At 41.1% G+C, this 17,488-nt stretch overlaps 1 protein-coding gene across 3 annotated transcripts in view; it reads right to left on the bottom strand.

The window, feature by feature from the left end:
• The window catches only part of MIA2 (MIA SH3 domain ER export factor 2), a 121,385-nt gene extending 118,071 nt beyond the window's left edge, over window positions 1-3,314 (bottom strand). For all 3 annotated transcript variants that reach the window (XM_078334816.1, XM_054239890.2, XM_009005973.5), the window contains exon 1: window positions 3,004-3,314. In XM_078334816.1, the coding sequence (XP_078190942.1) occupies window positions 3,004-3,118 (115 nt within the window). In that variant the 5' untranslated portion in view covers window positions 3,119-3,314. The remainder of the gene's footprint in view (window positions 1-3,003) is intronic.
• Window positions 3,315-17,488: the final 14,174 nt, after the last annotated feature.

The following is a 17,488-nucleotide window of genomic DNA, read 5'->3' as shown; positions in this document are numbered from 1 at the left end:
TACACTCAAGCTTCTTTACCCATTGTGCCTGGAACATATCACTATCATTCTGTAGTCCATAGGAAAAGAAAAAGATAATCAGTTTTCTTCCTGGCACTTACCATATTCTAGGCATTAGGATAAGTACTCTCATATTTTTAGTTTATTAAATCCTCAAAACAGATCTATGAGGTAAATAATTTGATCTCAGTCTAACAAATGAGCCTTTAGCGAAGGCCCGGAGGGTTGGTCACACAACTCAAGAGGAGCCTGATTTGTCCTGATGTTGTTATCACTACAAAATCCCCTTCCTTATTCTGAGCTTTTCCTTTGCTCTTTCCCCAATCTAGACACCATTTTACCCCGTTCAGGCTTATGTCATGTCCTGCTTCCTCTATGAGGCAACCTGATCATTCCAGCCTACTTGGATTGCCCCTTCTCTGAACTTTAATATTATCTATTATCCTTACTAGGGTGTATCACTATTTACTGTTTCATATTAACCTGTCTTGTCATCCTTCAATAAAATTAAACCTTCTGAAGGGGAAGAAACTTATCTTACAACTCATTTTATTTCCCTTAGATACACAGCACCTGCCCCCTGCCCAACCCAACATGTAGTAGGCCATCAATAATTATGAGCAAATCACAACCACATATGCCAGATTCAGCAGTTCAACACGCAAAGTAATATACACACCATATTATCTATTATGACTATACTAACATGTGTAAAATAAGACATTTTTATTGTCATGCAATTAAAATAACATTATAAATTTTTATAAATGTGAATTTTTTTTTTCATGTTGTGTGTCTGGCCGTAAGGAAACTAAAATGAGGTTGTCATATAAAGAGGGAAAAAAGATTTTTTTTCTTTATGTATATATTTTTGAGACAGGGTCTTGTTCTGCTGCCCAGCCTAGTGTGCAGTGGTGTAATGACAGCCAACTGCAGCCTCCACCTCGCAGGCTTAAGCCATCCTCCCACCTCAGTCTCTCCAGTAGCTGGGACTATAGCTTGTGCCACCATGCCCAGCTAACTTCTTTGATTTTTTTGCAGAGATGAGGTCTCACTTTGTTGCCTGGGCTGGTCTCAAACTCCTGGGCTCAAGTGATCCTTCCACCTCAACCTCTCAAAATGCTGGGATTATAGGCGCAAGCCACCACACCCAGCCAAAAGATTATTATTACAATAAAACATCATCTAATAAACTTCTCCGTATACCGAGACCAGCTCAGCTATAGAGACCCCCACCTAGCCAGCACTGAAGGCATTAAGAAGCAAACACCCAGACAGAACAGCAAAATTGGACATTTTTTAAGGCCAACAGCCTTCTGAGCTGACAGCATTCCGGGCTGAGGGCCTCAAACAGATGCTGACCCGTGTATTTATTCTCTCTGAACAGGTGATGATTATTAACAAACAGGTGTTCTGTGTTTTCTCATAGAACCAAGATCAACTAAGTAGGCAGCTGGTGCCTGCTTACCACTGATCAAGGACAAACCAATAAATATTCTCCACAAGGGAGTCACAGGGGCAGGGTCATGAAGTGTTTTAACGGGTGTATGATATACATATGCTGTTTTGCTGCTTTAGAATGCCCCAAGCAGTTTTCCACTGGGGGCCGGTTGTGGGGGTGGGGGACGACCAGGTTTTCCTTGCCACTGTTCTTAGCAAACAATATAGTCCATCATACACTCAGCATTTTTCAGCAATCATACACGCAGCATTTCTCAGCATATACATATTACATTTTATGTCCAAAAAGTTAAAGAAGAATGTTTACTCAAAAATTATTACTTATAAATTATTTATGTTTATACTAATAATGTTTTTCATTTTTAATTTGCATGTTGCAAATTAGAAATAATTCTTACAACTGGGCGCAGTGTCTCCCGCCTGTAGTCCTAGCACTTTAGGAGACAGGTGGACTGCCTGAGCAACTCAGGGTAGGCAACACAGTAAAACCCTGTCTCTACTAAAATATAAAAAATTAGCTGGGTGTGGTGGCATGCACCTGTAATCCCAGCAACTCGTGAGGCTGAGACAGGAGAATAGCTTGAACCCAGGAGGCAGAGGTTGCAGTGAGCTGAGATTGCACCATCACACTCTAGCCTGGGCGACAGAGCAAGACTCCATCTCAAAAAAAAAAAAAAAAAAAAGGAAAAGGAAAAGAAATAATTCTCACATACTGAAAAGATAGAATTTACTTAAAGTAACTCTTAATTCTGCTGAAAGAGAAAAAAATTGTATTTATTATAAAATAAAAATAAAAGAAAAATGAACTTATTTAAAGCAACTGTAATACATTGGGATATAATTTATTTTGCACCATAAAACTAATTACAGAAAATAAATTTAGTTCTTAATAGAATGAAAATTAATTTGTTTATGCTAAAGTTTTATATTCAATGATATAAATAAAATATTTATATTCTAACACTGATTTCAGTATTTTTACATAATAAATAACAGAAATGATTAACATTTGATAAAGTTTAGAAGAACAAATCTTGATATTTTGAAATAAAAGCACTTTTTAGGAAACTCGTGAGAATCCGAAAGTTCTGAGTGTGAAACAGAAACTAAAAAGTAAAAGGCCTTCGTAAATAAAGGACTATCAAATTGGTCTGGTGTCTTTTTTTATGTGAATCGATTAGATTTATCTTTCTTTTTTTTAATCGGGCAGCCTTCTGAGTCAAAGTAGGCTTAGAGACGCCTAGATTTATCTTTAAAAATAGTAAAAGGGCTGATTAGTTTGTTTTTGAGGTATGAATTAATATCATTTTAACTTCTGATGTATTTCTATAGCAAACTGATTTTTACTATTTGTATATTTGTATTAAATACTATCACAAAATGATTTGCTTTCAGCATTTCTTTTTTATACCAAGCTATCCTTCATAATCCAAATATTTCTCAATGATATCAGTACTCACTTTTATCATTCATGACCACAATAACATTTTGTCATTTCAGGGCCTCAACTTAGGAGAAGCAGCAGGGGGAAAGCATACTTACTTTCACATTCCAAGTCGCCACATTTTTTAAGGTCTGCCAGCAGTTTTGTACTTTCCAAACACTTTGTCAGAGAAATAGCCACAAGAAGGATTCTGTGAACGCCAAGTTTTGCCATGCTAAAACGAGCAACCAGGAATTCCAAGAGAGGTTTAAGCCAGTTGTTCAGGTTGTAGAGATGTCAGCCAAAACCGGAGATATTCTACTCTCTTCACTAACTACAAGAGAAAAAGAATTGAAGTTTTAAAAATCTCCTGATAACTGCATTTTTCTACGGATTTGTTGGTTTAACTTGAGAGACAAACACTGTTCTCAATCTGCAGTGTCAGGTATTCCTGTAATACTTAAGGGTTTAATAATTAACAAGGATTTTTAGTTGGACTAATATCATACAAAGGAAGCCCATGTAAAACTGTCTCACTTAAAGCTATCTTGGGTTCAATAGGATTGTTTTTAAGTAGGCCTTCACAAAAGGGTAGTTACATGCAAATACTAGTTTCAGTGGAGAATGTATATGATTATGTTTAAAAAGAGTAACAATTTATGTTAAAAGCATGGTTTTGAAATATGGTGAAAAGTATTTTTTTAATATTCTACGTTTATATTTAAAAACTCTATCGTTACTATGAAGTTAAAATTTATATAGTTAAAAACAGTAGTTAAAATGTAGTAAATACCATGTTCCACATACTGTCTTAAGTACGTAAATATATGATCTGATTTAACCTTCACACCAACTTGTGGCAGATAATATTATCATCCCCACTTTTGTATGTAAGGAAACTGAGGCAAAGAGAGATGGGTTAAATCACTTACTCAATGGCCCAGTGGAAAAGAAATGTCAACCTAGGCACTATGACACCCCATACTTGTAACCACTTGCTTTACCACCAAGAATCAAGTCAACCTCCATGTAAAGATGTCACTCTGTCTGCAACAATACTACTCCAGAAACAGCAGGTAGAGGATTACTCCATGTTTTAAAAACATGTATGCATATAGAAATATGCATATAGTTTTTAAAACTATGCATTAAGTGGAGAGAGAATGAAAGAGAAATATCTGCATAAGTGCTCCCCCACATGGTGGGAGTATATAGTGTGATTTCCAGTGGTATTTATTTTCTTCTTTGTAGTTTCCCATGTTGTTTGACTTTTTCTATATTGTTTGGCTCTCTCTCTCTCTTCTCTCTCTCTCTGTTTCTTTTTGAGACGGAGTTTCATTCTTGTTGCGCAGGCTGGAGTGCAATGGCGTGATCTCGGCTCACTGCAAACTCCGCCTCCCGGGTTGAGGCGATTCTCCTGACTCAGCCTTCCGAGTATCTGGGATTACAGGCGTCTACCACCATGCCCGGCTAATTTTTTGTTGTTGTTGCATTTTTAGTAGAAATGGGGTTTTGCCATGTTGGCCAGGCGAAACCTGGGAGGCAGAGGTTGCAGTGAGCCGAGATTGCGCCATTAGACTTCAACTTGGGTGACAGGGCGAGACTTCTTTAAAAAACAAAAAAGTGTATATCTTTTTTGGTTTTGTTTTGTTTTTGAAAGAGTCTCACTCTAGCGCAGGCCGGCCTCCTGGGCTTAAACAATCCTCCCACTTCCTGGTCCTGAGTAGCTGGACTACAGGCATGTGGCACACAGCTACCTAATTTTTATTTTTAGTAAAGACAGAGGTCTCACCGTGTTGCCAGGCTGATCTTGAACTCCTGGGCTTAAGTGATCCTTCTGCCTTAGCCTCCCAAAGTGCTGGGATTACAAATATGAATCACCACACCTGGCCCATATATTATTTTATAATAAAGCAGCCCACCCAGTGGCTCACACCTGTAATCCCAACACTTTGGAATGCCAAGGCAGGAGGATCACCTGAGGTCAGGAGTTCAAGACTAGCCTGGCCAACATGATAAAACCCCGTCTCTACTGAAAATACAAAAATCAGCCAGGTGTTTTGGCAGGCACTTGTAATCCCAGCTACTTAGGAGGCTGAGGTAAGAAAATCTCTTGAGCCCAGGAGGCAAAAGTTGCAGCGAGCTGAGATTGTGCCATTGCACTCCAGCCTGGGCAACAGGGAGAGACTCCATCTCAAAAAAAAATAATAATAATAATAATGAAAAAAATAAATAATAAATAAAATTAAAAAGCTATGAAAATCCAGTCATTTAAAGATTACTGTCACTCAAAAAGGATCAAAATCCCACATTGGAAATGTTTGTGTTAAACTCAGTTGATTTTCAGAAACCATGGTTGTCCAATTTCATTCTCGGTAAAATATGTGTCTAAGCCCTCCTTTGCTGTACTTTTTCACTGTATTTGGGCATACCAGCGGGCACACAGTCAGTCTTCTGATTATCAAAACCCAGCACTTGTATGATGCTACACTCCCCTCTAGTGCCTGACACAAATAGGACAAATACCCAGCCCCTGAGCAAGCTCAAGTTAAGAAAGGACTTTTGTTTTCAAGGTCCTAAGTAAAGGAAGTTTGTTGGTTTGTTTTCCAAAAACAATGATCAATAGGAAGCCTGCTCTGTCAGAGCTAAGATTTTTATATTCTTCAAAAGAATCTTATCAAGCATGCGTTTCAGATCATTTGGCTTGCAACAGAGCACTGCATAGTTATATCCATACACACACAAAAAGGTGTAGCTTAGGCCGGGTGCCTCACACCTGAAATCCCAACACTTTGGGAGGCTGAGGTAGGAGGATTGCTTGACCTCAGGAGTTTGAGGCCACAGTGAGCCATTGTCACACCAATGCATGCCATCCTGAGTGACAGAGTGAGACCCTGTTTCTATTAAAAAAAAAAAAAAGGATGAATACTTTTGCAAATCTACAAGCTGTGTTGTTAAAACATTTGAAGAAGGATCAGCTCTTCAGCATCAAACTTTGGCTTAGGCTTATTTGCATATCTTATATTACCAAATCCAGTATTAAATCAAGAACATTTAGTAATTAATGTAGTTTAACTCTCCTTGTTTTTGTATTTAATATTAAAGACAATATAAAGAATTTATGGATAAATTCAGAAGTAATTGATTTAATCATGTTCTAAGTAAAGAACATCAAGAGCCCAGAAAAGTCTAAATTTGGTATTGATTGGCCTGAGGGAGATTTGAGTCAAGAAAAATTCTTGCCTAAGATGCCAGTCTGAAGAGATTTGCTCCTACTAGAAATGCTTCCACACTCTTGCTACTTAATGCATTCAGATGATCTCATTTTATGTTCAGATCGTTATTGAAATTATAATTTAACAAGATATCTGAAAATGTGGTAGCACAAAGATGGATGAGAAGATGACACAGGAAGGGGACAAGAGCATTTGGTTAAAAGAAACCAAAGTGTGATTTTCACTATAAAAAACAGTCATATTAACTTAGCCAGATATTATCGCATTGCTGATGCATTTTGCCAAATATATCAAAATTCATCAAATGTGATGCTAAATGTTAATACTAAGGAAGGTGTCATGGTAACACAACTCAGCCAAGAATACTGATTTGGAAGGCCTATTCATCACAAACCATATGTGAAGTAAGAGTACTTACTGCATAATGCTAAAGAATAAATCATCAGCCAGCCAGGGCAGCTCATGCATGTAACCCAGCACTTTGAGAGGCCAAGACAGGAGAATCACTTGAGCTTAAATCACTTAAGCTTAGGAATTCGAGACCAGCCTGGACAGCCTGAGCAACATAGGGAGACTACAGCTCTACAAAAAAAAAAAAAGCAAGATTAAATTAGCTAGACATGGTGGCACATGCTATAGTCCCAGCTACCTAGGAGGCTAAGGCACAAGGATCTCTTGAATCCAGATCTCTTGAACTCCTCACAGCAGTTCAAAACTGCAGTGAGGGCCCGACACAGTGGCTTACACCTGTAATCCCAGCACTTTGGGAGGCCAAGGTGGCTGGATCACAAGGTCAGGAGTTCGAGACCGGCCTAGCCAATATGGTGAACCCCCATCTCTCCTAAAAAAAAATACAAAGATTAGCCAGGTGTGGTGGCATGCACCTGTAGTCCCAGCTACCTGTGAGGGTGAGGCAGGAGAATTGTGGGAACCTGGTAGAAAGAGGTTGCAGTGAGCCAAGATTGTGCCACTGTACTCCAGCCTGAGCGGCAGAGACAGACTCTGTCTCAAAAAAAAATAAAAAACAAAAATAAAACTGCAGTGAGTTATGGCTGTGTTACTTCACTCCAGCCTGGGTGACAGAGCAAGAATGTGTCTCTAAAAACAAAACAAAAAAATAATGAATCATCAAAGCCACACACTTCAGTACGTAGAGATAGAATCACAGAGCAATCCTTTCCATGAGAATATAAAGACAGAATCATGAATGCTGCACTTCTACTGCTTGGTGATGTTATTTCTGAAACTATATAGTACAGTCTTCTCTCTCAGTATCTCAGATTTCCTAAAGTGGGAACATATTTCCTTCAACCATCTGCCTGTTACTCTGGAAAATTTATAAGACAGGAAACTTAATTAGAAGGTGCTTGGGATAAGGAGAACTGATTAATCTAGAGGGATTTTACTATGGATGAGAACAGAGCCTTTGGAAACAGTTCCCATGTATGACAGTGTGCAGTGAGAGATAAGACCTAGGAGAGATTAAAATTTAGACCTGTGGGGAAGACGTGGAGATGGCCCTCCACATCCCCTCTCCAAGATAAGACTTTCTGCCCACCTACAGGGAGTACAGTTAGTAAAGAGCCTCCACTGACAGCTATGTCAGGGTCTACGTTAGCTGCAGAAATCTATTCCAGCCCCTCTAGAGACAAATACTCAGCTCCCATGCAAGCTAAAGTGAAGGAAGGACTTTTGCTTTCAAGGTCCTAAGTAAAGGAAGTTTGTTGTTGGTTTGTTTTCCAAAAACAATGATCAGTAGGAAGCCTGCTTTCTCAGAGCTAAGATTTTTATATCCTTCAAAAATACGATAGAGCCTGCATTTCAGGATCATTTGGCATATGATCTTACCCAAGATCATCCCCTCCTGGGTGATCTAGTGAATCTAGTGAATAAAAAGAGAGTACAAAGGCAGAGTCATGTCAGCCTCATGTGGGACAACCTGATGGGTATTTCTCACCCAGAGCTTCCTGTTGGGCTGACTGAGTCTTTGTAGGGCCTGTGTTGCAATTTGACTTCCCCTCTGCCCAGTCCTGCTATCTGCTACTTCCTTTCATAGGTTTGATCCCTTGAACCCCAAACTCTTTCTCAGCATCTGTTTCTAGAGGACCTAACCTAAGAAGCTGGTGATCCACAGGCACAAAAAAAGGCAATGACAGAACATACCCGTTTTGCCTTGGTTGGTCTCGACCCCCTGACTTTAGGTTATCTACCCACTTAGGCCTCCCATAGTGCAGAGATTACGGCATGAGCCACTGCACCTAGTCAATGGCTTTTCTTATGTTTGTTTTTTTTGTCACTGAAGACCACTGGTAATTCTACCACTTTTTCCAATTCTATCTGTATCAGTAAGAGTTTTACCAGGAAATAGATGGACATTCAATTTTAAAGGGATAGCACTCCTCAATGATTGAGGAGAATTTAATGAAAGGACTATTTACAAAGGTGAGGACAGGGTTAAGGGAAACCAACAAAGGATGTAACATCCCCAGGCATGAAGGAATGGTGACCACTGACTGGAGAGAACTTAAGAGAGGACAGCCCAACAGGAATTTGAAGTCTTCAGGAAAGGAACTCAGTCAAGATAACCTCACCCTGCTCCCACCTTCTGATCTCCAGAAGGAGCCTCGCACTTACCAAACCCAACCAAGTGTCAGCAAATAAGGGAACCCATCGAAGCAGTCCTAAAAGTCTATGTTCCAGGGACACAGAGCAGAATGGCAGAATGAAGAGTGGATTAGGAGGAGCAAAAAGAGGATACCCCCACACACTGTCATTACTTTACTAGTTGTTTCAGAATAATAGTATGCAGCATTCTTTAGATCGAAGACCTGTGTATGATTATTTGCTGATCAGGGAACCAAATTGATTAGTCTCATTAATAGGCAGGAAAGAAAATTAATGTTTTTTGAGCACCAACTTTGAACAAGTGAGCTTAATATTTCACATACAAATCTCACCTTCCAGGATAGGCATTATTTGTTGAATGCCCATGATGTATCAGGCATTCTTCTAGGGACTGGAGATACAGAAATGAACAGGACAAAGTTCCAACTCTCATGGACCTTGTGGGCTTACGAAGGGAGACAGACAAGAACAAGTAAACAAGATAACTTCAGGTAGTGATAAGTTACTATGGAGAAAAATGTCTGTTTAGATAAGGTTGTCTGGGAAGGCATCACTGGAGTGACATTTGACTTAAGATGGGGGAGTGGGGAGACAGAATTACTGTGCAAAGGAAAGAATTAATGAGGAGGTTATACTTCATTGTCTGAAGCTTTATTAACCCAGATTTAAAGAAAAATAAAGAAGGCATGCAAATGCATGACAGTATGTCAGAAAAATGACTTTGGCCAGGCATGGTGGCTCACCCCTGTAATCCCAACACTTTGGGAGGCTGAGGCAGGCAGATCACCTAAAGTCAGGAGTTTGAGACCAGCTTTGCCAGCCAGCATGGTGAAACCCCATCTCCACACACACACACACACACACACACACACACACACACACAATTAGCTGGGCATGAAGCATGCGCTTGTAGTCCCAGCTACTCCAGAGGCTAAGGCAGGAGAATCACTTGAATTTGGAGGCAGAGGTTGCAGTGAACTGACATCACTCTACTGCACTCCTGTATGGGTGACAGAGGGAGATTCTGTCTCTGAAAAAAAAGAAAGAAAGCATGGCCTTAAGGTAAAAATGAACTTGACCTATATATTCAAGAAGCATCAAGGCAAGTGAAGAGTAATAAGAGATGAAACAAGAGACACAGACAGAAGAAACCCAATCATTCAGGGACTTTTTGCTGTGGAATTGTGGAGTGTGAGTTGTATTCTAAGTACAATGGAAAGTCATAGGAAGTTTTAAGGAAGAGTGTAATATGATTTGTGTTTTATCATACAATTTTTTTTCTTTGCTAACTCTTAGTCTTTAAGTGTCTTAGATTCTTGGGTTAAATTACTTCATAAATATATTACTCAATAATTTTTTAATGAATGAATACATGCATGAATGAATAAATGAAGTGATTCCTTTTCAAGAAGTCATTCCTCATGACTAAATGAAGTTCCACACTCAGTTGTGTAGCTCAAGTGCTCTCTCTCACATTTCAAAAAAATTCAATTATTCCTTTTTATTTTTTTAAATTAGATCTAGCTTTTCCCATATCCATCTTTGTCACTGGATTGATATTAGTAGTAGCAATAAGAGTCCAAATATCTAGCATGCAAAGCTGTGAAAAGCCTTTGGATTCCCAAATACTTCAGGGATGTTGGACAAGGTCCTGTATATGAATAGTTAATGAGCAACAGCCTAGAAAAATTTAATATTCCTACTAATTTCCAATCATCAAGAGCCTAGATGTCTGTAAAGAACTCAGATGGGCTTGAGCAGTGGCTTATGCCTTTAATGCCAGCACTTTGGGAGGCCAAAGAGTGCAGATCACTTGAGCACAGGAGTTCAAGACCAGCTTGGCCAACATGGCAAAACCCCATCTCTATTAAAAATACAAAAATTAGTCAGACGTGGCAGTGCCTGCCTGTAATCCCAGCTATTTTGGAGACTGAGGCAAGAGAATCGCTTGAACTTAGGAGGCAGAGGTTGCAGTGAGCCGAGATCACACCATTGCACTCCAGCCTGGATAACAAGAGCGAAATCAAAAAAGAAGAAAAAGAACTCAGATGGGTCAGTTTAAGATACTCTTATACCATTCTTTTCAAAATCAGCCTCCTTCATTCCCTGTAGCCATCCCTTTTCCATTTATGTACCCTTTCCTCTCTCTTGCCTTTTTGGTGTCCATAGTACTAGATACCTCCTGTACCCAACTTTCTTTACAAAAAAAATTAGGCCATGCACAGTGGCTCACGCCTGTAATCCCAGCACTTTGGGAGGCCGAGGTGGGCAGATCACCTGAGGTCAGGAGTAAGAGATCAGCCTGACCAATGTGGAGAAACCCTGTCTCTACTAAAAATACACAATTAGTCAGGCATGGTGGCACATGCCTGTAACCCCAGCTACTATGGAGGCTGAGGCAAGAGAATTGCTTGAACCTGGGAGACGGAGGTTGCCCTGAGCCAAGATTGCACCATGGCACTCCAGCCTGGGAAACAAGAGTAAAACTCTGTCTGAAAATTAATTAATTAATTAATTAATAAGAAAAAAATGAATTTACTCACAAAAAATTCAGTAATTTAATATTTATACCTCCCCCAAATAATTAGATTTTAAAAAGTATGTATAGCATAAAATTTCTACATGGAAATGAATAAGTTATTTATGATTGTTATTTATTTTATCCAGTTTTTTAAAAGATGTATAAAATAAAAATACCTTGAAAGCCAGGTGCAGTGGTTAACGCCTATAATCCCAGCACTTTGGGAGTCCACAGGAATGATTAAGGCCAGAGTTCAAAACCAGCCTAAGCAACATAGCAATACACTGTCTCTACAAAACATAAAAAATAAAAATAAATAAAAGTTAGCCAGGCATGATGACACCTACCTGTAGTCCCAGCTATTCAAGAGTCTGAGGTGGAAGGATCGCTTGAGTCTGGGAGGCAGAGGTTGTAGTGAGCCCTGATTATACCGCTGCAGTCCAGCCACGGTGACAGAGTGAGACTCTGTCTCAACAAAAACCCTAAAAAACCCTTGATCTGATACTATTATTTTCCTTCTTTTTTTCCCCCCCTCTCCCTCCTTCTTCAGATTTCCCTGGGACATAGAAATAAACAACCCCTCTGCCAATGAAGTCATGCTAAATCTTGGCAAACTACTTAGCCTCTTGTAGCTTCAAAGCACATTCCATCTTGGGGTCCTCCTGCCATTCTGGTTGATTTTTTTTATATTTGCATACAGTAAAATTAACCCTTTGTGATAAAAGTATACAGTTCTATGGGTTTTGAGTATAGTCATGCAACTACTACCACTATACCATACAGAACAGTTCAACGTCTTTTTGGAGACAGAGTCTCACTCTGTAGCCCAGGCTGGTGTACAGTGGCACAATCTCAGTTCACTGCAAACTCTGCCTCCTGGGTTCAAGCAGTGCTCTTGCCTCAGCCTCCTGAGTAGCTGAGACTACCAGGCAGATACCAATGTGCCCAGCTAAATTTTTGTATTTTAGTAGAGATGGGGTTTTACCATGTCGGCCAGGCTGGTCTCAAACTCCTGACCTCAGGCAATTGGCCCACCTCAGCCTCCCAAAGTGCTGGGATTATAGGTATGAGCCATCACGCCCGTCCTCAAAGTCATTTCACTTAATCCACTCTGTCACCCAGACTAGAATGCAGTGGTGTGATCTGCAGCCTCTGCTTACTGGGTTCAAGCAACCCTCCCACCTCAGCCTCCCAAATAGCTGGGATTACAAGGGTGTGCAACCACACCAGGCTAATTTTTGTATTTTTAGTAGAGATGGAGTTTCACCATGTTGGCCAGGCTGGTCTCGAGTACCTCAGCCTCCCAAAGTGCTGGGATTGCAAATGTGAGCCACTGTGGCTGGCCCAAAGCCATTTTAAAGTTAACATTTAAGTTGAAAACTTATCTGAATTATGTGGAGAATTCTTACTTTGCTGATTCTCTTCCTGAGGCTTATTAATCCTTTAGCAGAATAGAAACAACATATAAGATCAGTGAAAGCAAAATGAATATATCTTGTTTTCTTCATCTCTGCAAGATAATGCTCCAATAAAGGTTAACTTTGAGCCTTTTCACCAGTTGAAAAGTGAGAAAGCTTAAATAGATGTATCTTAGTGGCTTTTTGTCATTAGTAAAGAGTCAGATCAATCACATGAATAGACATTGAGGGAACAAAAAAATGCAAACTAAAAAAAATTATTAGAAGCATCAAATATAATAAAATACATTTAAAAACAAAGTAACTGCTTTTTAAAATGTTGTTTCTTGTGAAAATAATTTCCATGACTCATTCTGGCCCTAATACATTGCCAGTAACTTTGCCTGCTTTTCATAACTGTCTTCCACCTAGGCTTGTCTTAATGAAGTGATGGCAGAGACAGGCAGTGGGTAGGGAAGTGAAGAGCATCAGGAAGGTGAGGAAGGGAGGAAAAACAGAAGCCTCAGCCTCTGCAGACTCCGGTGAGGGCTGAATGAGGTGGAAGGGTATGGCAGGGTTCTGGACTGTGAATACTGGCCTCGCCTCCCCAGATGGCTTCCTGGAGCAGATGAGAAGGGAGATGGAGTGGATTCAGCAGGTGGTGCCCTTATGCAAGCTCTCACAGTTATATCTTCCACTAGGCCAGCACAGTGGCTCACGCCTGTAATCCCAGCACATTGGGAGGACAAGGCGGGTGGAACACGAGGTCAAGAGATTGAAACCATCCTGGCCAGCATGGTGAAACCCCTTCTCTACTAAAAAATACAAAAATCAGCTGAGCATGGTGGTGCGCACCTGTAGTCCCAGCTACTCGTGAGGCTAAGGCAGTAGAATTGTTTGGACCCAGGAGGTGGAGGTTGCAGTGAGCTGAGATCACACCACTGCACTCTAGCCTGGCTCCTGACGACAAAACAAGACTCTGTCACACACACAAAAAAAATTTTCCACTAAGCCTATGTCTAGAGGATAACACTCAATGACCCACTAGACACGGCCTACCTAGTTTTAAAAACAACAAAATGGGCCGGGCGCGGTGGCTCAAGCCTGTAATCCCAGAATTTTGGGAGGCCAAAGCGGGTGGATCACAATGTCAAGAGATCGAGACCACCCTGGTCAACATGGTGAAACCCCATCTCTACTAAAAATAAAAAAAAATTAGCTGGGCATGGTGGCACATGCCTGTAATCCCTCCTGAGGCAGGAGAATTGCCTGAACCCAGGAGGCACAGGTTGCAGTGAGCCAAGATCGCGCCATTGCACTCCAGCCTGGGTAACAAGAGGGAAACTCCGTCTCAAAAAAAAAAAAAATGTACACTCTGACTAACCATCAAACTCTAACTGATTAACAAAATACACTGATGATAACAACAAATCATTTGAGGCGGTGCTTTCCAAGGCTTTGACCACCAACGAAAATGTACTCCACTAAACCCACTATGATTATACTACTAAATACATTCATCCTTTTGGACTCACAAGGAACAACAACTTTATGTCACAATAGTTGCATAAAAGGCAATCACATAACAAATGCCTCAAGCATTTTTATTACTATTACCTAAGAATTAATTTTACATTTCCTCAAGGCTCAAAATATTTTCAAACACTATTTGACTCACATTTATGTGTATGAGCCTACATTTTTCATTACAACAAGCTATCATAAAACAACCTGAAGTATATGTTTCCTCCACCAAGTAATAATTTACTTTATATTAAATCATCAGGATCCAAGGCAATTTTTACTGACTTACAAAACTTCTATGGGGAAAGATTGCTAGTTGAAATCTATGCCATGATATCATCCTGGCCAGTCAATCTGAGAAGTTGACTATACATCAAAAGTTATAATTTCTTCCTGGGTCCTGTGGGATTATATTCAGTTTCTTCATCTCCTACAATGTAGTGAGAGACTAGAAATTCCTCTTTACAAGCCAGACTACGTCAGGAGTTTCTGGAATTATCTGAACATTGTGATTATTGTAGTTTAAGAATGACAAATTCCCTTCCTACATATAAATTTAAAAGTGTATTTATTTGCAGTCTTGATTCCCCTTTGCCATGTAACATATAAAAGAAATTCACAGGTTCTCAAGACGTGTACATGGTGATCTTTAGTGGGCCATGATTCTACCTACTATGATGATCAATATAAAAATCATTAAAGGCTGGGCACAGGGGCTCATGCCTGTAATCCCAGCACTTTGGGAGGCCGAGGTAGGTGGATCATGAGGTCAGGAGTTTGAGACCAGCCTTGCCAACATAGTGAAACCCCATCTCTACTAAAAATATAAAATTAGACGGGCATGGTGGCACACGCCTGTAGTCCCAGCTGCTCGGGAGGCTGAGGTAGGAGAATAACTTGAACTTGGGAGGTGGAGGTTGTGGTGAACCAAGATCATGCCACTGCACTTCAGCCCAAGCAACAGAGTGTGGCTCCGTCTCAAAAAAAAATTAAAATATTTTACATAGTTTCATTTTCTCATGCTATGCCTTTGAAATCTAATGTATTTTATACTGGCAGCATCTCTAAATTCAGAATAGCCACATTTCAGGTGTTCAGTGGCTACAGGTAACCAATGATTACATATTAGACAGTATAGTTCTAAATAATAACCAATATTTATGAGCATTTTGTGTAGAATAGTGCTATTCAATAGTACTTTTTTTTTGGAGACAGAATCTCACTCTTTCACCAGGCTGGAGTGCAGTGGCACAATCTCAGCTGACTGCAACCTCCGTCTCCAGGGTTCAAGCGATTCCCCTGCCTCAGCCTCCCAAGTAGCTGGGATTACAGGTGTGTGCTACCACATCCAGCTAATTTTTTGTATTTTTAGTAGAGATAGGGTTTCATCATGTTGGTTAGGCTGGTCTCAAACTCCTGGCTTCGTGATCTGCCCACCTTGGTCTCCCAAAGTGCTGGGATTATAGGCGTGAGCCACCACACCTGGCCAGTTTATAAAATATTTCACATAAATTAGAGATTTTTTTTCAGTGAAGATGTGTGTTTATCATGTGTTGGGAATGGGTACGATGAATTCTCTTTTCAGGTAAGATTGGAAGCTGGCTCAGAGCTCATCCAGTCCAATCTCCCACAAGTATAGAAGTACCCTGATAAAAATCTCAGAGCTGACTGTCCAGTTGAGATTTGCATACCTCCAGAAATGGGGCTCTTAAGAGGACCCCATTCTGCTGTTGGACACCTCCAATGGTTGGCACATTCCTTCTGGCAGCCTCTTTCTTGGGTTGGTGGTGGGCAGATACTGTCACTCCAGCCTAACACTTAGGACAAGAGAGGCAGCTGGGGTGGGAACAGAGGCAGGAAAAACAAAGTTGAATCCAGGAATGAACAGAGATATGGCAGGATGGGCAGGGACATTCCTGGGGTGCCAGTAGTCTCAGGAGGCACTGGGGAGGAGGCTGCAGATGGCGAGATTCCAAGCAGGAGGTGACTCAGAAGGCTGGGTTGTCAATATCCTTCTGATCCCTGGTATATTCTTCAGGCCTGAAGCTGTAGAGAGAGAGAGGGTAGCTCTGTGGGAGTTGCACCCAGGATGGGCTTCAGAATCACTTCACTGTAGGAGTTTGGGGGTGCAGAGAGGAATGCTCTGACCCTCTCTGGGGGGATGACGGAGGGCAGTTCCGGGGGTCCCCAGCAATGCATCAGTGCGTCTGGCTCCAGCTCTCTGCAGTTGTGACAGAAGTGCTTAGCCAGATCACAGATGCACAAGAGGGGCACGGACCAAGAAGATGATGACAAGGAGCCTCAAGGGGCTGGGGAAAAACTTGTTCTCCTGGCAGCAGCTATCACCACAATATCTGAATTCTTTGGGGCAGGTGAAGGAGGGACCACATTTTGGCGGCAACCTTTTGGGGGCCAGCAAGCAGGCTGAGCAGCAAGGTGGGCATGAGGCTGGGGACCCCAGAGATCTTTTTTTGAGATGGCATCTCACTCTGTCATGCAGGCTGGAGAGCAGTGGCACGATCACAGCTCACTGCAACCTCTGCCTCACCGGTTCAAGCCATTCTCCTGCCTTCTAACTAGTGGCTGGGATTACAGGTACACACTACCAGGCCTGGCTAATTTTAATATTTTTAGTAGAGACAGGGTTTCACCATATTGGCCTGGCTGGTCTTGAACTCCTGACCTCAAGTGAGCTGCCGGCCTTGGCCTCCCAAAGTGCTGGAATTACAGGCGTGAGCCACCGTGCCCAGCAAGAGATTTTGTTTTTTTAAGTCTCAGCCTGAGTGACATAGGGAGACCCCCCCTCCTACAAAAGACAAAAAATTAACTGAGCATGGTGTTATGTGTCTGTGGTCCCAGCTACTCAGGAGGCTGAGACAGGAGGGTCACCTGAGCCCTAGAGGTCAAGGCTGCAGTGAGCCAATATCATGGCACTGCACTCCAGCCTAGATGACAGAGCAAGACCCTGTCTCAAAAAGAAACAACAACAACAAAAAAATCCAGTCAATTTCCTCCATTTTTATCAAGGAAGACATGTAGGAAACAGTACAACAAGAGACAAATTAACACACTCAAATTTATTTTGTCCACTTCCAGGGTGCCTACCTATGCTGGGTTTGCCTCACTCAGCTAAGAATAGCCATTCAAGAACAGCCAAGGTAAAATCAGCCACATTCTTTCACATTCCAAATTGCCAGCGCCTCTTCTAAAACTTAAGTTCTGTTTCTAAAATAGAGTATGCCAACATAGGGAAAAGAGTGGGAATGGGAGCGGATTTGAAGTCTCAAAATAACTGTAGTAT

This window comes from Callithrix jacchus, chromosome 8 (genome assembly GCF_049354715.1).
Source record: "Callithrix jacchus isolate 240 chromosome 8, calJac240_pri, whole genome shotgun sequence".
Lineage (NCBI taxonomy): Eukaryota > Metazoa > Chordata > Mammalia > Primates > Cebidae > Callithrix > Callithrix jacchus.
This window is presented reverse-complemented; position numbering and strand designations above follow the sequence as displayed.